The sequence below is a fragment of the Cannabis sativa genome, chromosome 2, assembly GCF_029168945.1.
Source record: "Cannabis sativa cultivar Pink pepper isolate KNU-18-1 chromosome 2, ASM2916894v1, whole genome shotgun sequence".
Lineage (NCBI taxonomy): Eukaryota > Viridiplantae > Streptophyta > Magnoliopsida > Rosales > Cannabaceae > Cannabis > Cannabis sativa.
In genome coordinates this window covers 88,506,250-88,530,846 of record NC_083602.1, presented here as the reverse complement: position 1 = coordinate 88,530,846, position 24,597 = coordinate 88,506,250, and the positions used below count along the sequence as shown (strand labels likewise).

General features: G+C 30.6%; 2 protein-coding genes across 2 annotated transcripts; one reads left to right on the top strand and one right to left on the bottom strand.

The window, feature by feature from the left end:
- Positions 1-207: 207 nt before the first annotated feature.
- Positions 208-6,877, bottom strand: LOC115718973 (kinesin-like protein KIN-5D). Its single transcript, XM_030647807.2, has 23 exons — positions 6,624-6,877; positions 5,953-6,158; positions 5,729-5,858; positions 5,395-5,550; positions 4,812-5,288; positions 4,466-4,563; positions 4,220-4,376; positions 4,039-4,108; positions 3,842-3,918; positions 3,695-3,748; positions 3,531-3,611; positions 3,300-3,411; positions 2,951-3,037; positions 2,692-2,867; positions 2,445-2,606; positions 2,204-2,311; positions 1,918-2,076; positions 1,733-1,816; positions 1,430-1,635; positions 1,240-1,341; positions 1,045-1,154; positions 820-971; positions 208-724 (listed from the first exon to the last, which is right to left on the bottom strand). The coding sequence occupies exons 2-23, from the start codon at positions 6,123-6,125 to the stop codon at positions 497-499; spliced, it is 3,159 nt and encodes a 1,052-aa protein (XP_030503667.2). The 5' UTR covers positions 6,126-6,158; positions 6,624-6,877; the 3' UTR covers positions 208-496.
- A 15,476-nt stretch (positions 6,878-22,353) lies between these two features.
- Positions 22,354-24,033, top strand: LOC115720504 (chitinase 2-like). Its single transcript, XM_030649651.2, has one exon. The coding sequence runs from the start codon at positions 22,636-22,638 to the stop codon at positions 23,572-23,574; it is 939 nt and encodes a 312-aa protein (XP_030505511.2). The 5' UTR covers positions 22,354-22,635; the 3' UTR covers positions 23,575-24,033.
- The last annotated feature ends 564 nt before the right edge of the window (positions 24,034-24,597 follow it).

Below are 24,597 nucleotides of genomic sequence, written 5' to 3'. Positions count from 1 at the left end.
GGGGACCATGCTGTTGTTTCAGAAGGTAGGCGAAGCCTTGCTTGGGGCCGTTCGATGGATACCTCTATCGGGTATTGTTTGTTGTCTTCGTCTCCTAAAATGATGTTGGGAATGGTAAATATTCCAATCTTCCTTAAAATCCTGTAACTGTGTACTTCCTACTTCGATGAAAGTTACAGATTTCTCAAAATAAATGAACAATGAATGTGAAATCATAAATATAAATCTAGTTTGATAAAAACGAAAGAATAATCCACTTCAGTATATATATTGAAAGAAGTCAAAAACACAAGTAGCCTACAAAAAACACAAGAATACAGGATATATTCCACCTTAAACAGTAATCACTTTTCTTTATACTCTTTTTCTTTCTTCTTTTAAAAAAATAGAATAAAATAATGAATATTGTAGCTCAGCATTGAGTAGTAAAGTTTGACCAAATATATATATATTACTTCTTCTTACTATGTACAACGCTTCTCAGGGGTTCCTCTCTTCAGTTAATAGCAGTGAGAGGAACTCTGGAATCTCTTAATGACTGGGGAGTAGCTTCATAAGGGCCTGCAATGTGTTTTACATCTCCATTTGCTTGCTTTACCGATTTCGCTTCCCAAAATGGCTTTAACAATTCATCAAAATCGGGGGTTCTAAGCTCTTCAATGGATGCAACACTAGGTAGATTGAACGACCTCTTTCTTGGTGTGGAACAAGACGGTTCGTCCACCTGTTTGTTGTCAAAGTTGAAAGAACTTTGTTATAGCATTTTGTGCTTTGTAGTAGAACTAAGAGAATAATAAGGAAGAGAAAACAGGTTTTTACCACATATTCATCTAGAAGGCATTTTCCGGCGTCCTCGGTTATTTCTACAATCTTATGGTAGTGACCACCTTTCAGTTCCCTCAAATCTCCACAGCAAGGAACAATCATTGAGTTTATATTTCCACATGCATCGTGGTCGAGTTGTAATGATTCTGCAGATGTTATTTTTCATCAGTTATAAATTGAGAGTTAAACCATATGAAGTGAGAAAAAATAGACACTCACGATCGATGGATGAAAGCATATTCTTGTTTGCAATATCTGCATCTTCAAGTGCAGCTGACACGGCAGTTGAAAATCTAGTCCGCAGGGTTTCATTGGCTTCAATTCCTCGCCTAATGAAAAGTTCATAGAAAGAAAATGAGAAATCTTTCATAGAAACCCGGTAACAAATTCTTTGAGAAAAGTAAAGAAGCCAACCTGACAATGGAATCCACAGAAGTGACATTTTTACTTTCTAGACTGGTCAAGGATTCTTGAGCATTTCTCCATTGTTGTGCACCTGTTTTTGCCTTCTTCAGACTGCATTATATTGTTTTGGATTAATGCCAGGAACAAAATAAAAAACTAATCATAAGACTGAAGCACTCAATGAACCAAATCGTCCTACCAGTTATGAAGGACCTCCTGTAGGTCTTTCTTTCCAGATTCAACAGCAGAAGTATCTTCAACATAGTGGGATTCTGTTTCTTCCATGTGAACTGTCCATTTCGCCTTGACAGAAGAGGTAGATTCTTGCATGGTTGACATCTCTTGCTGCAATTTGACAGTCCTACTAGTGGCACTCTCCCTAAGATCATCTACTGCCAATTGGACCTAAAATAGAGATGGGTCAGGTCATGTTATCAGTTTTGGAACGAGAAGCGAAAATTTGATTTTTGATCATAAAGAACAAAATCTGTCTTTTTTATACCAGCTCTTTTTTCCTAGCATTTGAACTTGCCAGCAGCTCTGCCACTTTTTGTAACAATTGCTGTTCCTCATTAGCTGCACACTCCTATAAAAGAAAAGAAAAGAGAAAATGAATATCACTCAGTAAACAGCTGAAGAAAAAAGAATCTCATTTGGTAAACGACGTAGCATATTTTATGCAAGCACCTCAAATTTCTTTTCAAATGCAGATAACTTTTGATCATTTACACCCTGGGCTTCTTCCACGATTTGGGTCAGATTGGATGCGTGTATGTCTAGAGTCTTGAAGAAGTTTACAGTAATCTTGGAAATTGAGCGCGCAGTTTCCACAGCTCTGGCATGTGCCTGTATTGTGAAGTGATGAATATCAGAATACTCACTTTATAAACTCCATAAAAACATGGGAAGCAAAAACGAAAGGCAATTGGTGAACTAGAATGTGTAATGCTGATTAAGGGTAAAGGGAACAAACCTGACGCTGCTGTTGTGCATATGCAGAAAGCTTTTCCTCTTGCTTGTGAAGGCTACTTTCAAGATCACTTAGTAATTCATCAGCTTCTGAAGCAATTCCTTTAAAGAGCTGAAATCAAATAAATGAAGTCAAATGCTTTATGAAGATGCATATAACTGAAGTTAAATGGAAAAGAAAAAGTATAAAAATTTACAATTGCTTGAGAAGTATGTTGTCAAATAATGTTATAAATACTACTTACATCCTCCAATGCAGAAGCATGTTTAGAGACCTCAGAGTTTAGATCAACAAAAGTCGACCGAGAATTTCCTTCAAGCTCACCAGAAATATTATCCAAAGATTTAATGCCAGAACCATACATGGCTTTTAACTTTCCTAGCCTTTCTTGAAGTTCTTCGGTAGCCTACAGCAAATAGAATACATAAAACTTTATAGACCGACCGATTAGTAGCTTACAAAATTGAATTAACCCATTTTTGAGATCTTACCTCAGCCTTTGTTGATACAAAGGATTTCATATCTTCCTCCATATCTTTCAATTGTTGCTCCTGTTGTGTCACAGAAACTGCAACAGTCTTGTGCAGGATTTCAAGCTGCTGGGTTAATTGGGACTGGAATTTCTGCACAAGTGACTTGTTCCCTTCTTCAATTTTATCCTTGCGTTCTGGAAAAAGATCAACAAATCACTACAAGTTTTGGAGAGCTGATTATCCAACAAATTGACTTCTAAAATTATCAAATACAAACCAATTTTGGCAAATAAACTGGATACGTCAGAAGCAGCATTCTCCAGCTCTGTTCGAAGCTCAAATGCACGCTCAACAAGTGCTTTCTCTGAGGATGGAATAGCAGTGAAAAAGTTAATTTGACAGGCAGATGACAATTTGAACTGTGAAGTGGAAGTGAAAAATAAAAAACACTTGATGAACAAAAAAGGCCCATGGAAGGATATAAATGGAACACTTCTGCACTTAAATAAAGTGCTTCGTAACCTAAACCTAAAAACATGAGTATGACGAACTAAAACATGCATGGATTGGAGTGCAGTGGAAGTGTATAATCCCGAAGCAGGACAAACAACACCAAAATTTCTTACCAGATTTGAGGAGATTGGATATCAAAAACTCCTTCTCTTTGATCGTCACATTTGCCTGTCTATGTTTCTCTTCGAGATCAAACAGCACGTGTTCAGTTTGATCGAGTCTTTTCTGGAGTACAACAGTAGTAATTTTTAAGTTCAAGAATATTGAAGAAAAACGAGAGAAATAATTCATAAGAATACTTAATATCTAAGCATAAAATTGACCAATCATATTTTTAATATTACCTCAGTTCTTTCAAGCTTCTCACTTAAATCAGCGGTCAAAAGTTGTTGAGCATTGTAGAGTTCTTGAAGCTCCATCACTTGCTGTTTAACAGTCATTAAGAGTTAGTCTAAATTTCAAACTGAAAATATTGCACATTGACATCAATATACAATGATGTGAATACCTTATCTTTGGAGTCAGAATCAAGCTCCATACGTTCTATCTTCTCTGCCATTGCCTACGGAAACATAAAAATAGAGTCAAAAGATGGAGTTACTAGTGAAACTCGGATAAGTATTCCAAAACTTAGCAAATATAACAAGGATTAGACCTTCTTCTCTGCTTCTTCACTAAGATATCGATCCCGTGGTATATAGATTCCATTCTTCTCTCTTGCAGCATATACCTCTGATCCAAGTAAGATTACAATTGACAATCAGAAAACATAAGTAAATGTTTTCTAGAAAAACAAAATCCAAGAGAGGAAAAAAGCAAAAGACATGTATGTTAGAATCAGTCATTACGTACCTTGCTTGAGCCTGTCAATTTCAGAATACAAATCTTTGATCAAAGCAGATTTCATCATCTTTTGGTTTATCTGAAATATAATTAACAGAAAGCCATAAGACACTACGAAGGAAGGAACTAAGTTGCATTAGAAGATGGAATTGCACCAACGAGCTTGACAGATGAAGAACATAATACTGACCTCTGGTTTGTTCTTTATATTTTTGGCACGGTGTGCATAATCAAGGGTACTGAGTGTTTCTTCCAAACAGTGTATGGAGGGTGATATTGTGGCTATTATGCATGTCTTTGTTTTCCCTCCCAGGGAATCCCTCAGCAATCTTGTTAGTTTACTATCTCTAAAATAATCCAACTATATTTCATTAATATCCAGAAGATTGGGATTAATTAAAGTTCAAAAATATTGACTGCAAATTGAATTCTATACCTATATGGAATATGACCAGAGTGTTCAACCAGAGCATTAATAACACGACCAAGAGTAAGTAAGCTTTTATTAATCTCCCCGGCTTCTCTTGCTCTACCCTGCACGAGAAAATCTAATTTCAGCAGATATGAGAGGAATGAACCTTTTCTCATGAGTTATATATAGTGCAAGTAAGGATAAAAAATTTCTCGAAAATAAGATTGCAATGAGAAAATTGTATTAAGTTCACAAAAAAAAATATTTATATGCATTGAAAGTATCAGATACAGCATAATCCTTGAAGAAACATGTTAATATGATTCTCTTATTCACATTACACCAAAAAGCTTATCACCATATGACATACCTCTCTGGCACCAGAACGAGAAATGTTCTCAGAACCAGCAAGATCAACAAGATTAAGCTTTCCACATTTTATCATTTCTTCCCCTTCTGGAGTACATTCCTTAATGTGAATTGTGATAGAAAATATTGAATGGGAACGACTACTTTGTTTGTTAAGAAGAGTCTCAGCTGTACGCCTTTTTGCAGAACCTTTCTCTAAAATTTTGTAGATTTCGTTAGCGGTACATACTATTTCTTCTTCCAAACCCCTAACAAAGACACCACCCTTTCCATCCTCCATGAGGGCAATGGGCTTTTTAGATTTATCATCTACAAATTTTGTGGTCTCCTCTGGGGCCAAAAGATCCGAAATCTCTTCATTGTACAGCTCTAAAAATGTTACTTTCATGCTATACTCAGCATTCTGTGCTTCTAATATGTCGAAAATTTGTTTGACAGCTCTAGGGATAACACCTGCATCACTTGGAAAGTCTCCATTCTGCCAACGAAAAAATGGAGAAAATTTTAGTTCACCGAAGCAAAGTCGAAACTAGAAAAGCAAGCTTATTTAGATGTTTTGAAGTAGCCTTAATTTTTTAGCCAACCTTTTTTCGAGCTCCACCTTCCATAGTGTACGTCTTCCCAGTACCAGTCTGACCATATGCAAAGATGGTGCAATTATAGCCCTCAAGTACTTCAAAAACAATAGGAGATACTGCCTGGTCATATAACTCCTTCTGTTGAGACGCTGGACCGAAGACCTAACCACCACAATACCAAACTTTAATTATCACATGACCAGGAGTTCAAATTCTTTTAGTGCTCAAGATCACATCACCAAGAAATTAAGTTATTATACCAAGACTTCTTTCTCCAGTACAAAAAATTCAGTATAATTGAAACACAGTAAAGAAAAACAGAAATTATTCAAAGACAGACCTTGTCAAATGCAAAAGTTCTATCAATTTGCTTGTTAGCTATATTCTGAATTGCAGAAACTTCTCTTCTACCGTCATTACAAGTTATGACAACTGGGGTATGTAACCTCATCTCATCCTCACTCAGAGGCCTACAAAATGGAAGCAAATATTACATCTAATCAATTTGTTTGGACAAAAGAAAGAACACTAACACAGAATTGGGTTTACTCAACAAACACTCACCTGCAACGCACAAGAACCTGCACATTGACACCCTTGTCTTTATCATGCTTGCTACTTGAATTAGAATCTCCAGATCGCAGATCCCGAACTGCCTTGTCGCTCGACCGTGGGGTCTGAGAAGGTGAGAGTGAAACTAATCCTCCTCTTCTCAGCTGAGACTGAGAAGAATCCATAGCTCTCTATACTTGTTCGAATAAATCTCAGACCTTTAAACCAATCAGTAAAACTCAGTGAGTCAACCCAAAATCAGACATAAATTAAGCTCATTTAAACCTAAAAATAGAAACTCCTAATCATTCATTTCCACAAATGCAGGATCAAATTTGGATGAAATTCAACTTTTTAATATAATGATTGAATCCGAAACTCAAGCAAATACTGATTATGTACCAGAAATTTAAAATCACAGTCAACGCAGCTCCGTTTATCCAATCCCAAAAAATAAAAATCTAAGCTTTACAATCAAATCCAAAACAGAGATCAGAATCTCCCAGACAACTCAACAAACAGAGATTTGATCAATCAAATCAAACAATGCAAGCCTTCATTGCACCGAAAATGAAAATTCAAACAAAAAAACTAAATCGCAGCCAGATCGAAAATGACCGATCGAAAAAAACTACAACGAATTTAACCCAAAAAAAAAAACTAATCATTTTTAAAAAACTTACAGTAAAATCTAAATGCCGGCTTGAAAAGTTCAGCTTCAATTGCCTAAAATGGATAGAATTGATATAGACAGAGAAGAAGAAGAAGAAAGAAATAGGTTCTTGAAGCAATGTTGGTGAGGAATCTTAGATAGAGAAAGTCCTAGAATTTAGAGAGAGAAACACTACGTACGTGCGTGTTCAGTACATATGAAATTTTCTTTCTATTTTTTTTTCTTCCTTTGATATTTATATATAAATATTTATATATATATATTACTGTGTCTGTGTGAGTGAAGCTGTGTGAAAGAGAAGCAATGAAGAGAGAGAGTGTATTGTAGTACTACCTAGGCTCGCCTGCACTGGAATAAAATAAAATAAATTACGTCAAACTTTTTTAAATTAATAATTTTTTAAAATAAATAAATAAATTGGAAGCTTTTCTGAAAAATCCAATCCAAGGACGGCAAATGACAGTTGAACTTAACGGCGTTAAGAGTGAAAAGATCCGTTTCGATCGCAATTCCGGTTCCCGACCGTTATAAATGGACAAAGAGGGTTTTAATTAATCTTTTTTGAATTTTTTTGAAAACTCAAACTCAATCTTATTTGATTCCGATTCTGTCCTTGGTTTTCTTCTGATATTACGAAACTGACCCTCTCTTTTATGGAAACTTGAGCAAGATTTGGCTATTTTTGAATTTCATTATCAATGCTACTAAGCTAACCTAATCTCTTTATTTAAAGGGTCCACTTTTTTTTTTTTTGGCTTATTTAATTTTCATGAACAAATTGGATTATGTATTAATTGTTGAGATTGTTTTTTTTTGGCAGTTAAATGTTTCAAAATTTAAATTTGTAATTAAACTCTTAACCTTGCCTATTGTGCATAATAAATAGGAGGCACCTTTGATTTGGGGAGCTAAAGTGCAAAATAAAATTAAAGGGTGCGATTATAAAATTTTAAAAGAAAATTAATGAAAATTGTAAAAAAATATGCTACAATATTGTTATTATCGAAAAAATTGAGACAATATGTTCTTGATTGTAACATCAAATCAAATTATATGTACATATATATTTTCTTAAGAATATATTGCTAATAAGTATCAGTGACTAATGAGACATCAAGAAAGTGTTAGTCACTAGTATCTTTTAGAATTTATTTTTTTAAAAAAAAAAATATTTTAAACATTGTTTTGTAGATATTAAAATTTGATTGTAAAATTAAACCCATCAAGAATGAAAATTTTGGGTTATAATAATTAATAAGGATTTTTCTTTTTTACGAAGCTTTTTTCTTTTTTTAAGGAAAACAAAGTTTTGTTTAATCACATAAAATTTTCAAAAATCATACTTCTCAGAATTGAAACTTTAATGAACTTAACTATCCAAATAAATTAATAAGTAGTTAATTAATGTACTTGGACTTACCTAGTCTTATTATATGGTGTTTTTGCTCAATATGTCTTAAGTCTCTTTTCAAAAAAACAAAACATATATATGTTCAACTTTATATATTTCCTTTAAAAAAAAAATCACTTTAAATCATGCATGCATTAAAAAATGTGATTTAATTAACTATTAAATATGCACTAAATTTGGGTAGAATCTTCCATTTGTCAGTATTAAATCCATGTTAGGGTACACTTTTAAGCTCTTTTCCATTTAAACAAAAGAAAGTGCCCTCTCTCTCATTCATTACTTTTCTAAAACAAAACAAATAAAAATAATAACCTATAAAATCTAACCAAGTTTTTTTGGAAAAAAAATTCACACATTTTTGGATCTCTCTATAATTATTGTGACTAACAAGCTTGAGTGCATTTTCAATTATTTACTATTTTGTTGTACAATTATAATTAAAATGAAGAAGATATTTAATTTTTTTAAATGTAATTTTTTTTATTGGGGCTATAACTCAACATTGGTACAATTTAATAATTATTATAACCAATTCATGGCTTAATAGTAGGAGTGACAAAAGGTATCATCGTGTTGTGTTCGTGTCATATTTTATGTGATCTGCTTTTATATTTCGTGTTAAACGTGTCGATCTATTTTTTTGACTCATGTCTAGTTATCTTAACTCTAACCCAACCCGTAAAAAATCGTATCGTATTCGTGTCGATCCACTGTGACCCGTTTTGCTATTATTGAAGTTGGAATTGTAGAAAAAAATAATAAATTTAAACTTCATTAAAAAACTTATATACATTTATGTATATATAATATGTTATATATATAATAAAAATTATAAAATTAAAATGTTTTTAATTTCATGTTAAAAAAAATTAAATTAACATTGAATCATTTTTTTTTGGATAATACTTGAATCATTAAATATATATTTTAATATAATTATATTATTATTATTAATTTTTTATTTTATTATATTTAAAAAAATCGTGTCAAACGTGTCACATTCATGCTAAGCGGGTCGTGTCGTGTTTGATCCGTTTTTATTTCATGTCAAGTCGTGTCGACCCGTTTTCAACTCGCGTCTAATTTTTCCTATCCTAACCCGTAAAATTTGTGTTGTGTTTGTGTTCGTGTACCGTGTCGACACCCGTTTTGCAATTTTTTTTTTTTTTTGAAAGCTTTAAGAGCAATGTTGTTATTAAATAGCATCCATACATAATAGTATATATAATTAGAAGAATAAATAAACTTGGGAAGTGATATTTAGAGAAAGGGAAGGGAAGACAAAAAGTGGGGTTAAAATGTGGTGGCAAAGTTGGGCCACGTGATAAAGATTGATGGGAGCAGGCACATGTTGTTTGGTGCCCCAATATTATCTCCTTTTTCTAAACTCAAATACACACCTAATACCAAAAGCTACCTAGCCCAAATCAAACAAGTGTTATTGTTAGAGTTTTATATTGATTCAAATAATAAGTTGAGAGTAATTTTTTTTTTTTGGAATTTTTACATAAATTTCTCACTTTTTTTTACTATGCAATATTTTTTATATTGTGTACTGTTGAGTTTTATTTATTGTTCTACTATTATTTTTAATTGTTCTGTCTAGTGTTTTATAATTATTTTATAAAAAGATATTATTTTTGTAAAAAGTTTCGTGTGACGGTGAAGCGTAAAGTTTTGCCAAAATTCCAATATTTTTTGTAAAATCTCTATCTTCTTTTACTAAGTCAGTTTTGTTAAGCTGAGTTAGACCAATAATTTTTCTAACATGATATTAGAGCGGGTCTAATTTTATAATATTACAATAACTTTTCTAACATGATATTAGAGCGGGTCTAATTTTATAATATTACTCACACATGATCTACTCTCCGCATAAAGGAACTATTATACTCACACATTGACTGATAATATGTACTCGATTCAATTAATAAAGTAAAAGCAATCTTTTACAAGCCAATTTTATTAAGTTGAGTTAAACTCAATAATTTTTCTAACACTAATGTCATAATTTTACCACCAAACATTATTTTAATTGTCACCAATATCATATTTACCTACCCTTTGAAATTAACCTCTATTAATTTTTCTTCATTGAGTTTTTCATACACAAATGGATCCATTTGGTAATTTCAACAAATCTCTTTCCCAGAATTAAGGTTCTTTTTCTTATTTATATATTTAATTTTCTTGGTGAAATGATGTTGTTTTGTGGCTGAGGGCCCAATGGTAATCACAGCCTTTCAACACCGTTTAAAGAAAGAGAGACGTTAGAAAATAATGCTTAGGACGGCAAAAATTAAAAAATATGAATGAATGATGTTTATTATTTTGGTTTTGGGGAAAATTAATTAAAGCTCCACATGGTACAAATTGTAATGATAATGATTTTATTGACTTGATATATATGAAAAACCAAACATTATTATGTATATATTGCACATATATATATCCATATCGAAACAAACAGTTATATATGGTCCCACGTATTAATTTTATATGCTTATACTTAAGGATTTATTAATTAATTGTCGTATGATCTTAGATTGTTTCATTCATAAAGAGAGAAATTTCAAGTGCAGTTCCCACTTTCTCCTAAATTTCCTTTGCTTGTACTGTCATCCATTAGGGAAGCAATATCCATTAATTAATATATATAAATGGTTGGAGTTTACTATTCAGTTTTAGAGTTTCAATTCAGAAATTCTTCTATATTTCGATAAATTCGAGTTTCGGATGATGTTTTTACTTGCATAATTTTTTATAAGGAAAATTGTTATGTAAAAATTATTTATTTATTTGATTTTAAATAAATTAGATTTTGTATTTTTTATTTGAATTATTTTTTTTTAATATAAACAACTTAAATGTAATTTCTAACATGATAGATATGAAAAAATACAATTAATATAGTCATAAACATCTCCAAGTTTGATTACTATAAAGTTTTATTTTTGATAAAAATTGAGATCATGGTAAGACCAAACATTTTTACCGACCTGGACCCGATCAACCCGCCTAGTCCCTACCTAGTCAACCCGACTGTGGAAAAATCTGTTTTCTACGGGCAGGTCAGGTCTATCCCAATCAGTTTTATCGGGCGGGTTTGAGTTTGTTTTCTGCATAAGCTTAAATTTGGGTTGGACCTATACCTGCACGCCAACCCAATCATTTTTATTATTTTTATTTATTTATTTATTATTTTTTTAAAATCTTCCTAACCTTTTAGCTTAACTTAAATCCTTAAAAAAACTATCATTTCATTTCAAATCCCTCTTGAGACCCTAAGAGAGAGACCCCATAATAGCCCTAAGAACCCCAGACGGCTAGACCAACCAAACCAGACCCCACCTCCCTTGACAACGTCGTTGACGCTCCCTCCTCGACGAAGGTGACCTAGTCGCTGAAGCTACGTCCCTCCTCTCCTCTCTCAGTCGTTGTCGATGCCTCCTCGTCGGTGTCTCGTTTTGTATAGGATTACACAGTTGAAGATATCTTATATTGATTGATGGGTGCTACCTATATTAAATGTGCATCTTATTTTTTGGTGGCCCATCACGAAAGAACTCTACAATTAAGCGTGTTTGATCTGGAGAAATTTCAAGATGGGTGACCTCCTAGGAAGTTTTTTCAAGAAGCGTGCGAGTAAGGACAAAGCATGTTAGAAACACTCGTGTTGGTCTGTAGGGCTAGCCATCACTCTAGGAAGCAGAGTGACGTACTCGTGTATAAGATTAAGAGCCATAAATCCGTAGGAGAACCCAATGGAGGCTTGAAGCGAGGGCGCTACAAATAGTATCAGAGCCTTGACCTAGCCAAAAGTGTAGTCGGCGAGGACGTCCGACCCCCCGTAAGGTCGGTGATTGAGACAGTCAGTAGTTCCGTGATCCGTAAGGGGAAAATACCGGGTAAATTTTGCAATCTTACATGGCTTCGGGAATGTCAAGTATGATGATTTTGAGACTGTGTAAGTATACAACTACACAGTTCATGAAGATAACTTAAATGGATTGATTAGTACTACTTTATATCAACAATGTGCATCTTATTTTTTAGTATAGCCTATCACGAAAATACTCCATAATTAAGTATGAATAATTTTAAGATGAGCGATCTCTTAGAAAATTTTCCTAAAAAACATGTGAATGGAGACAAAGCACTAATCCTTTGTGCATTTTAATGAAATATAAAAGAAGCTAACTGAAAATTCTTAATATAAAGAGGATCGCAGATGCCTCTAATATTCTTATTAACTAGATGCTTATAATGGCCCTTCAATGGAACTATATATATATATTAATTATGTTAATAACACTTTGATTAAATAATGGTGTGTTAAGGCTCAATATGACCTTATTCCTTAATACATGTGACTCGAAAAACATATGCACGTCCGGGACTCCTAATTAAAACGACAATTGTTTTTCACCTAATAATTCTTCTTTAAGAGGAAAATTTAACACCGATTCTGTATATAAATAATATAATATGTATATATTTGACTAGCTAGCTAGTGTGTCACAAACACATATACACATTTGGTTATATAAATATGACTCATGTTTGTCCATGGAGTAGCTTCATCTAATAATTTGGACACGTTTCAACAAACCCATGTGGAGTTGATCAAGGAATTAGTGATCACAATCACAACAATGGAATCTCTCCTTTAAGGAATTTATATATATATATGTATATTTTCACCTGAAAAAGTTTGGTATACTACTTGTCATGAAATATATAATATAGTCCAGAAAATTGGCAAACAATATTAATATATACAGTATGGGCTCATGTGTCTCTCTCACACTGAATTAATCCTATTGAGTGAGTGAGGCACAGTACTGTGTCAAAGTGTTTCTTGGAACATACTCCATGTATATATACATATACATACATATATATATATATGGTGGCGTATAATTTACTTCATCAATCAAAAGTGAGATGTCTTATTACCCCATTTAACTGACATTGTATGCTGTGATGAAATAACCATGCATGTTTCTGTAAAATTCTATTATTCTTACTTCTTCAGTACTTATACAGGAGGTTTTTATCTTTAGCATTTTTGGTCAAAGTTATAATAGGAAAATTTTAATTAATTTATTGTACCAAATTAATAATATTTGTTCCTAAGGATAACATTATAACATAATAATTTAAAAAATATACTTTTTTATTTTTACATTTTAAAACAGTTTTTTTTTTTTTTTTTGTATTTTTACAGAATTTTTACATAAAAACTCTTATTGCAACTAGTGCTACAACTTAAAGGGAAACTTACAAAAATATTGGAATTTGGGTTAACTTTTACAAAAATACTGTCACACGAAAATCTTTTTAAAAATACTGTGTTTTTATAAAATACCAATAAAACACAAAACAGAACAACTCAAAACAACAGTAGAACACCAGTAAAACACCAGTGTAAACTTAAAACAGTATACTGCAGTATGAAACTTATAAAAAAACACAGTAAAAAAAATAAAAAATTCCGCCTGACAGTATTTTTGTAAAAAAATAACAAAAGTTAGTATACTATGTAAATTTCCCAACTTAAATTGCAATAAAAAATGAGGAAATTACACTCTATACCCTTTTTATATTGTGCTATTTTATTTTTACCTTCTTTTTTAAAATTTATCATTTTTACCTCTTTTTTTAAACATTGTACCAATTTTGCCCCTGTTACTTCAAGATACTCTCCATGTGATTCTCTTATGTAAGGGTATTTTGGGTACAATACATATAAAAAGAGGTATGTTTCAAATAAATATAAAATTAGAGGTAAATTTGATTAATTGATGAATAAAAGAGGCATTTTTCAACTTACCCCATAAAAAATCGTATAGAACCCCTACTGCAACTAGCGTTGCAACCACTTTAGAAACCCAAACTGTAAATTTATAAAAAAAAAAATAATAATATATAAAATAATTCCCCTTAAAAAAAATAATGTTATCTTATGATTTTGTATAGATTTCCATCCTCCACATAATATTTATTAAATTATTAAAATTTTTATTGGGCTCAAAGTTTGCTCTCATAAATCACTAGTATAATATATAATATTAATGTACTAAGTCATCATTTTGTTATTTTGTTAGAATATCTCCAATTATAATTTTTAAATACAGTCTTTAACTAAAATAGAGAGTGATCAGACTTCAAAAATAAACTCTAATCATACAAAAAAAAATAGCTCTTTATTTTTTATTATTAAACCTTTTTAATATATTTTAATTGAAAATATTATTACTTTTTTATTATTTTATAAAATTAATCTATGTTTAACAAATTCAAATTATAAAATATATTATTAAAATAATTAAATAATAATTAAAGTATGGAACATGCATGATTAAAATATAAAATGACTCTTTATTTTAATTTTGTAACTTAAGCTAAAAAAAAATAAAAAATATCATAAGAATTGCTAAAAAATATTACTAGTGTTTAGCACTCTCGTTTCTTCCATGTCATACCGCTGTATCATAGTATAATCAAGTATAGAATTTTATATAGAGAATTGCTATTGGGCACCAGTGGTACCTAGTACCTTCTAAATGTGTCGTCTTACAATTGGTTAGCGATACTCCATAAAAATTATTATATTAATCTATATGGGACCCGATACTTAATTGTACCAATAGCGATATTGACACGTAAGAGGGTACTAAGCACCAGTAGTGCCCTTTAGCAATCCTCTTTTATATAATATTAAAAAAATATATATTATTAACCAATCACAAAACATCACCTATTAGCTAGAAACCCCATAAGCTCAAATATGATTGAAGATGCCCATAGACCATAAATAGGTATGTAGTACAACATTCGAAGCAAAAATGGAATAAGGAATTAATAATACATTATAATGAGGAGAGTGATCAGTCAGAGACCAAATTCGATTGGGTATGTGACCACGTGATCACATCACTACTATACAATATACATATACACATATAGATGCCATATATCATCAATTAATTAATTTATTTCAATACAATTAATTAGAAAAATAGAATTTCTTAAGTATAATATAATTAATATCCTATTATATGTTATTTGTATATGCATAATGCATGCATGTAGCCATGTCTTTTGAAATTGATAAAAGTCAATTGAGGCATCTAAAGAATGAATTTTTATTTTATTTAAATAATTTATTGAACTTATAAAAAAATAAATACATGTACAACACAAATTTATTATGATAATTATAATAAAGACCATATCACTAATAATGTATATCTCAATTATGAGTATGCCACACCAATAATTAATATTTTGGTGTGCATATTACTAGATACTATAACCTTAATTATATAGTGTGTTTTGAATTAAATTATAAACAGCTTTAGTGTTAAGCATGATTAAGTTATTATACTCAATTATGTATAGTGGGAGTCATGGAATTTATAGCCACCGGACATTTAGACTATATGTCCAATACATTAATATATATTTAAAAAATATATTTTTTTTTGACAAATATAGAGAATATATATGATTAATCATATATATGATATAACTCCAACAAATTAAACTTAGTCCCATGCTCCATATATATACATTAGCTATAAGTTAATAAAGCAAGCTAAACCTGTTTTTTTTAAGGAGATATATTTTACAAGATATATAAATGATTTGTATATATGTATATTTATAATTATTCTCAGTTTAATAAAATTAAACTAATTAAATATGATATTTATCTAATTAAATTCTAAAGTAAGAGGCCAACCTAGCTAATTAATATTAACATTGGCTAATTAAAGAGATAATAAGAAAATAAAATTTGATATTATCAATAAAAATTAAGAGTCATATCATTATCTAAAATTCCCTTATTTTAAAATAATTAATCATGTAAAGATACATTACATGTTACAATTAATGAATTATACAATTAATATAGGACACACATGTTATTATGAGCCTTACTATAAACAATCCCTATAATCTAACACAATCTAGGACTAGGAGGACATGAATATATAACAACACTATCTAAATAACAAGTCACAAACATCACTACATATTAACTATAATCTCTATAATTATAAAAGTTAGAATGTTTGTGGACTTCCACTGTATAAATTATATAATTAGTCTTCATTAGATATTAAATTAAACCTTTTATTTTATTATTTTTTATGTACAACAAAATCCATTAATATTTTATTATGCTTTAAAAAATAAAAAATTATTTTGTAATCATCTATCTCACATTTAACTAAGAAATAATTTATTTATAAAATTAATTAAGTATTTTATGTATTAATTATTGATTAGCCCTTTAAAGAATAAGGCATGTTAAGTCTCTAATTACATCAATATGTTAATCCTCTAAAGACAACCAATCATTATCATTTTAGCTCACTTTTGATGGCCAATTACTTTGTAATTCTAATTTTTACACTCACTTTAATCGTTGTACACATACTTTTCTCAGTTATATAAACAAATTTTAAGATAATTGGAAGTAATTGAGTAAATTAAAAGTTCTATTTTTTTTTTTAAAAAAAAAATCATTATATGTATTTCGAACATCTAAAATAATCTTACTTAAAACGTAAGCGAGAAAGTTAACATTCCTACACTCAAAATAAAACGTGACAAAAATTAAATTAGAACAATTATATTTTGAAATATCTAAAAGAATGGTATTAAGGACTTAATAATTATTGAATAGAAAACAAAGGGAAGATATATGAGATTTGTCACATATATTAACATGGTCCTTCCTAGCTTTGCACCAAAGTGATAAGTGGGTCACTTCACACACACACACACTTATATTATTTGAAGAAGATTTTGCATGTGATATGAGGATCGATATAGGCTTTATTACAAGTAATGAACCCAAACCAAAGTATCCTTTCCTAGCTCGTTAATATTTATAAATAAATAGAAAGTGTAGGTATCTTTTGCTTTAGGAGAAGGTAATTGGATTGGAGTGGTCAGAATTGAAGGACAGCACAACACAGCAAAGACCAAAGACCATATAATTATTATTATGTAAACCCATGTTACCCCCATTAAAGGTAAATGGTCTGCCTCATCTACATGATCACTACTATAAACAATTTATTTATTTATTTATTTATTAATTAATTAATTTTTAATTGGTAAACAGAAACCATCATAAAAACAAATATGGCTATAGTGTTTAAGAAATTATATATATGTCTAATAATTAATTAAGGAGAACCCTGTAAATCAAATCATTTGGAATATATATATCATAAATATTAAAATTTATTTATCAAATATAAGAGGATTAAATGAAACATTAGAATGACACAGTACTGCTTAAAGTATGTACTGACTAAGTTTGCTTCACATTGGGATTATATAAAGAAAAAAAAAAAAAATTGTTTACAAATGTTTGTTAATTAAAAACATTCTGAAAAGTGAATTATTTTAAACTGTAAACTGTATCTAAGTAACTAGTTTGAACACAGTTACAATGATCATGTGATTAGTTTACTTGTCCGAGAAGGAGCTTATAATATTTCATGCATGTGAAATTAAAGCTAAGCCTTAATTTGACTATTCTCATCAATTCACAGACCTGAAAAAGAATTTGACAGTAGTTTTCGAATACTGCAAATGGGGCAAAAGTTTTTTTTCTGAGAAATACATGTGAGGGGTTAAGGCTATATTAACTTTCATATAGGACTCTAGTTTTTTTTTATAATATATTTATATTTAAGATTCTTTAAAATAACATTTGTTAAGAGATTGTATGTACTATGTCTAATTCAATTTAAAACATTCATTTTGTAAAAAAAAAAAAAAATCGTCATTAAATCAAAACAAGTCATGAAAAAAATGAAAACAACAAAGAAATTATCACCACAATTCTAAGTCCAATCAATCTAGAAAAAGGAGTAAATTGAGAGGTATTGTTTTTATTATATATTAACCAAATATAACTGGAAAATAATTTTAATTGATAAATATTATTTTTTATAATCAAAATACTAAATATATAATTTCACATAATTTGTCAAAATTAGAATCTCTAATTAATGCACATAATGGGGATATAACTCATAAAACTGAGTATAAATTAAAGAGTAATAAAAAAAAGTAAAAATTAAAATAGAAAATAAATTTCCTCAAAAATATAGGAGTTTTTACAAAAATATTGAATTTTGAATAAAAATTTACAATTTTACTGCAATTCAGATTTTTTTACAAAAATATTATCCTTTTATAAAACAACCATAAAATAACCAAACAGAATAATTATAAATAATAGTGCAACAACTAAAAAATAACTGTAATAGAGAAAATTTAATACAGTATACATTGTAAAACTTACATAGTATTTTTTAAAAAAAAAATCTACCTCACATTAAAAAAAGAATTGAAATTTTCAGTAGTGTAAAAACCCCAAAAACAGATTGGGCCTCATTCATGTTCAAATGGCCCATATAGATAAATGTGTAATGACACTTTCTTTTAGTTAGGGAAATTTACATTGTATACTAACTTTTGCCATTTTTTTACAAAAATACTGTCAGGTGGTATTTTTTACTTTTTTACTGTATTTTTTTATAAGTTTCATACTGCAGTATACTGTGTTAAGTTTTCACTAGTGTTCTACTGGTGTTTTACTGGTGTTCTACTGTTGTTTTGAGCTATTCTGCTTTGTGTTTTACTGGTGTTTTATAAAAACACAGTATTTGTGTAAAGATTTTCGTGTGACAGTATTTTTGTAAAAATTAACTTAAATTCCAATATTTTTGTAAATTTCCCTTTACTTATTGCTAAATACAGCCCATATTGATTTTAACATTTCTTTTCCAAGTAGAAATGGCGATGTAACTGACTTTGTTTTAGTATTATCATAATTTGGGGGTTTTTATTTTTTTGTTTGAAAAATTTACACAAAGTACCTAAAGTCACACTTTTTAAAATTTTCGTAGTATATATTAATGGACTGGCATTTTATTAGAGGAAAACAACATTATTTTCATGTTGTTACAACATTATATATTTTCCGCAACGGAAAAATAACATCATTTTTAGAATAATGTAAAAATAATAATTCCTACAAAGTAAAAAAAAATAATTTGTAAAAACATTAACTTTTTGTTGTTTTTGAGTATTTATGGAATAATAATCCTTTCTTTTTTGTAGTTCTCATGCAGAAATCTGGGTCACACCCACTTGCTAGATTAGCGAGAATGAATTATAAGTTAAGTATATATAAGAGAGACACAAAAATTTATAGTAGTTCACTCCTTGTATCGCGACAGTAATGGAATAACGTCTACTTTGAGTTTTATTTCTCATAGATTACAAAAAAATGGCTAAGTTTGAATACTCTAATTTTTAAAGAGAGAAACTAGAGAGATGCTCTAACCTTATGGCTACTTTTTTGAACTTAAAAGATGAGCTAGTGGAGCTCTCCTTTTATAGTGTCGGAGGTCCTATTAAAATGACAATAAAATAATTCAAAAAATATGGAAAAATACATTTAAGCTATTTTTAACCGTAAATGATGATCTAATGGTAAAATTGACTCCGGAGGTCGGTCGTTAATTTTTGGAGCTTGAGTCGTCTCTGCGGGACCCCGCTTCGGGTAAGTTGTATCTTAAATTTGTACCTCTCTTAAGGGTGAAATTTGGAGCCGATAAATTCAAAATTGTGATTGAAGTGTGTGACATGACTTGATAAAACATTAAAATAGTTTGGAAACGCAAATTTAATCGTGTCAATCAGATTAGTGAGTTATGGTTGTTTTACTAAAGGTTGTTCTGGGCCTATTGGCCAGGTTGACATCTCAGCGCCCAGGTTGACATGTGACGTCAACCTGGAAGTTGGGTAAGTGGGAAAATGTGCTAGGGATATATTTTTTGATGCCTAAGTGATATTTGTACGTTACTTAGCCTGTTTCTGTGTTCTGGTGAAGTTGGTCACCAATTCTCGGAGATGTTGCTGCTCTGCAGTAACGGGAGAAAAAAATAGTAAATCGCCTTGTTGAAAAAGTGAAACTATAAAGTTGTAAATTTGACTCTTCTAGCTTCATAGCTATTAGTTATTATGAAAAGTCAGACGAACAATCGAGATAAAATTATAATTGGATAAGCAGAACCCAAGGCACTAGGCCACATGTCAACTTGGGTGTTGGGTGCTTATTTAAAAGCTTCCAAAATATCGTTTTGATACTTTAAAGGTTCTTAAAATTGAGGATGAGGTCTCCTACCCTATTTTTGACCATTCTAGAGAGAATGCTCAAAACATAATTGGCATTTGAGTGATCGAAACTAGCGCACCAAGTTGATTGTCAACTTGGGTGCTAGGCTCAGCTTTCATGCCCTTAGGATTGTCATTTCTCTCTAAGTTTACTTGTATCTTTGTTATTTCTAATGACAAAAAAATACCCAGAATACTTTTTTGGAAAACTGATTGGAAACAGCCCAGGTTGAAAATATGCGTTGGGCCTAGTGTCATGTGTCAACCTGGACGCTGGGTCCATTTTTAGGCCACTTGAAAGTTTCGGTTGGTCCCCAAAAATAGTTGAATTTTAATCTTTGATGAAAAAATAGAATATGCTCGAAAGAATTTTTGAAAAAACTCATTAGAATTGGCCCAGGTTGACAAAATGTCAACCTAGGCACTGGGCCCTTGTTTTGGCCCCCATGTTGGCCTGTTTCTTCCCTGAAAGCACTTGTTTTCCCGTATTTGATGAAGACAAAGAAGATGCAAAGTCAGATTTTTCGATTTGATGCTTGGAAGTGGCCCAGGTTGACAAATTGTCAACCTGTGCCCAGGCACCGGGTGCTTAGGGTGCTCAAAAATAAAAGTTCTCTGAATCCGATACTGATGTCTCAAATATGTTCGTGGTATGGCCAGTTCATGTCTTAATGTAAAGTTTGACTCATTTGAATTAAGACAGTACCGAAAACATAAACCATTGTCGGGTTGTGAACTTGGGCACTAGGTGAAACCCTAGGCACCCAAGTTAAATTTTTGAGGTGGTAATTCGTGTATTTTTAGCTCCCGAGCCCTGGACTTGGATGCATTATGTCTTCATGGTATAGAAGCAGTGACGAAGCCATAAATTTGACTGAGTGAGGGCTTGAATAAATATTAAGTCAAAACTAATAAAAATAACTGATAAATGTATCTTTTTAAATTTTTATCTACAACAAAATAAAATAAAACATTGTCAATAGTATTATTTTATTTTTTAATAAAGTGTTATTTTTTTATTATTTGTATTGGGCTACTTTTAAAATAGGCTTGATTAGAATGAGAGTAGGCTTATGAATCATGATTTAGATATTGAGTGAGGGCTTTTGTGAATTGAGCTTTAATAAATTGGGTGAAATGAATTACTACATGTATATATCTACATGTGAAAAATTTTATGTATATATTTGAGTGAGGGCTTAAGCCTACATATAAGCTTAAGTCCCTCCGTCCTTGTATAGAAGACTGAAAGATAGTGAGTTAAAAATAATTTATTGAGATCCAAACACTTATCCCAGAGTTCTCGGAGTCAACCAAGGCACGGAGCTAGGGCCCCTCCCAAGCCTACTGCTATGAGTCGGGACTATTTAATTCTAAGATGTTATCTTTTTTACCACATGTCGAACATTAATGTCTACATCACCAAAAAAATATTTTCAAATTAACAAACTTGTATATACATATAAATATAAATTAAAATTTAACATAATATTATATAAAAAAAATATAATATATAATATAGTTTAATATAATACAATACAATAACTAAATACAATCTAATATGACATGCTGAATGAAGTGAATCTAATCATTATAATATATTATGTTAGTACAATTTAATAATCACAAAAATATGTAGGAGATTCAAATGCTTTTTGGCACAAGAGAGTGCCTATAATACCAATGCTCAAATATAATCATGGCCTTGTAAAATTGTTGTACTTAGAATATGTTTGTATTTGTTTACATCTTTATGAAGAAGGCATATTTTCTTCTTTTATCCAATTGAAAACAACATAGTAGTACTATACTCAACTATAGCTAATATATTTACTATTCTCTATGCGTGGAAACATATATATTACCAAACATAGATATTAATATTATATAACATCTCTATATATCTTTCTATAATATAATATAAAAAAAAAAATCCGCTAAAATTAAATAAGGGTCTCTCTCACAAACACAATAAATCCGGTTACGGCATATTCCTTCCCAAACATGTCACACTCACGTATATAAATGGGGAATTTTTAAAAATAGATTTTGTTTATATTTTATTTACAAATTTAAAATTTTTAATTATAAAAAATACATTTGTAAAATTTTAAAATTATAAAAAATATACTTTATTTAATAAAAAAAAATAAACAAAAAAAATAATTAAACCATAACAACTATAATACAATTATAAATAATTTATAAAATAACTAAAAAAAATTGACTTATTTTTTTACTGAAGAAATATTATTTTCACCGGCCTAATTTGGTCGTAAATTTTTCTATATAAACACCAACATTCACCATTTTACTCATCAAAATACAAAACTAAAACAACAAAGAAAGCCAAAAACCTAACACACCCAAACAAAGCAATTAAAAAAACAATATGAAGCTAATTAGTAATATTACTACTACTAATCCAAACATACTTCTCATTACAATTTTCCTTATCATCTTATCCCAAGCTAACTCTGTTCCAATTCCAAACACAAAACTTTTCACAGAATACATAGGAGCAGAATTCAACAACGTTACATTCTCAAACGTACCAATCAATCCAACCCTCCAATTTCACTTTCTTCTCTCCTTCGCCATAGATTATGACACGTCATCAGGCTTAACCCCAACCAATGGCAAATTCAACGTCTTTTGGGACTCAAACAATCTCTCCCCATCTCATGTCTCAGCCATCAAAAAAGCCAATCCCAACGTCAAAGTAGGCCTAAGCCTCGGCGGAGACACCGTGGGCCACGGTGGCGCTTCGGCCTTCTTCAAGCCATTCTCTATTGATTCTTGGGTGTCCAATGCAGTCAAAACTCTCACTCAAATCATCCAACACTACAACCTCGACGGAATCGATATCGATTACGAGCATTTCAGCTCAGACACTCATACTTTCGCCGAATGCATCGGACGCTTAATAAAGAGTTTGAAGAACAACAAAGTGATCTCGTTCGCTTCCATTGCTCCCTATGAGAATGACCAAGTACAGAGCCATTACAAGGCTTTGTGGAATAAATATGGGGATTTGATTGACTATGTGAATTTCCAATTCTATGCTTATGATAAGGGAACAACTGTGTCTCAATTCATTGATTATTTCAATACTCAAAGCTCTAACTATCATGGTGGGAAGGTTTTGGTTAGCTTTACTACCGAAGGCAGAGGAGGTTTGTCACCGGAAAATGGGTTCTTCAAGGCTTGTAATGAGTTGAAACAACAAGGAAAACTCCATGGAATCTTTATTTGGTCTGCTGATGATTCTAAGAATAAGAAGAATGATTTTCGTTATGAGAAGAAATCACAAGCACTTTTGACTAGCTAACTTAGAAATCAAAATCTGCTGTCACTAAGTTGGTGTGCTTTTTCTGTTCCCACCAATAATATGATGTGTCCGAAAATAATTGGTGGGACAGAAAGGACGCAACAATTTAAGGATAGTAGATTTTTTTTCGTAAGTTAGAGTCGTCTCTAGCTTTTACGGACTTGAAATGAAATTTAAAAAATGGATTTTTTTGGAAAATAAAATAAAATTTAAATTATTTTTTTAAACAAGGTTTTTAAAAGTTTTTTCTTTTTTTTTGCTATATGGACTAATGTTTAGAAAAAGAAAAAAGACTTGAAGGCTTCTTTGGATTAATAATTAGTAATATGTATATCTTATATTATTTATTGATGATGTTAATTTCATTATGTATAGAGGATATATAATATATATATCTTGTGTCTTGTTATTGTAATGTTATCAATTATTTCTTATCTCTAATGTAAATTTTTAGTACTATATGTTAGATAAATTAACAATTAACCCAAGATCTATTTGTATATAACATAGAACACAATAGTAAGATATAATAATTAGGTATGTGTACCTGATTGATCCATAGCAATTATCTCTGATTGATCCACAGCAGTTACTCCAATTTGATAGTGCAATACTATCAACTAAGTCTTCCTCCCTAGATCTCTAAATCGAAGCAGCTTTATTTTCTGCGATTATCAAAAGGTATACAATTGTGATGAGACAATATGTATTTATAGAGTTAGGGAGGGGACTTAGCTACAAAACCCTAGTTGGCCGGGCTCGCTCATCAAAGGCTTCAAATCAACTAGAAAAGCCCACACTTCTGCTTCACCTAGACTTTACTCACAGATGCTAAGCCCATTAACAATTGATCACCAACAACATGGGCTAACACAGCAAAGAACTATCCAATCAACCCAAGTTTTAATAAAACCAATAAAATTTAATGTAAGCCCAAATAAAAGTCTAACATTCTCCCACTTGGGCTACATTGATTTTAATACATATATATTATATATCAAAATAATTTTGTTTGAAAACGAC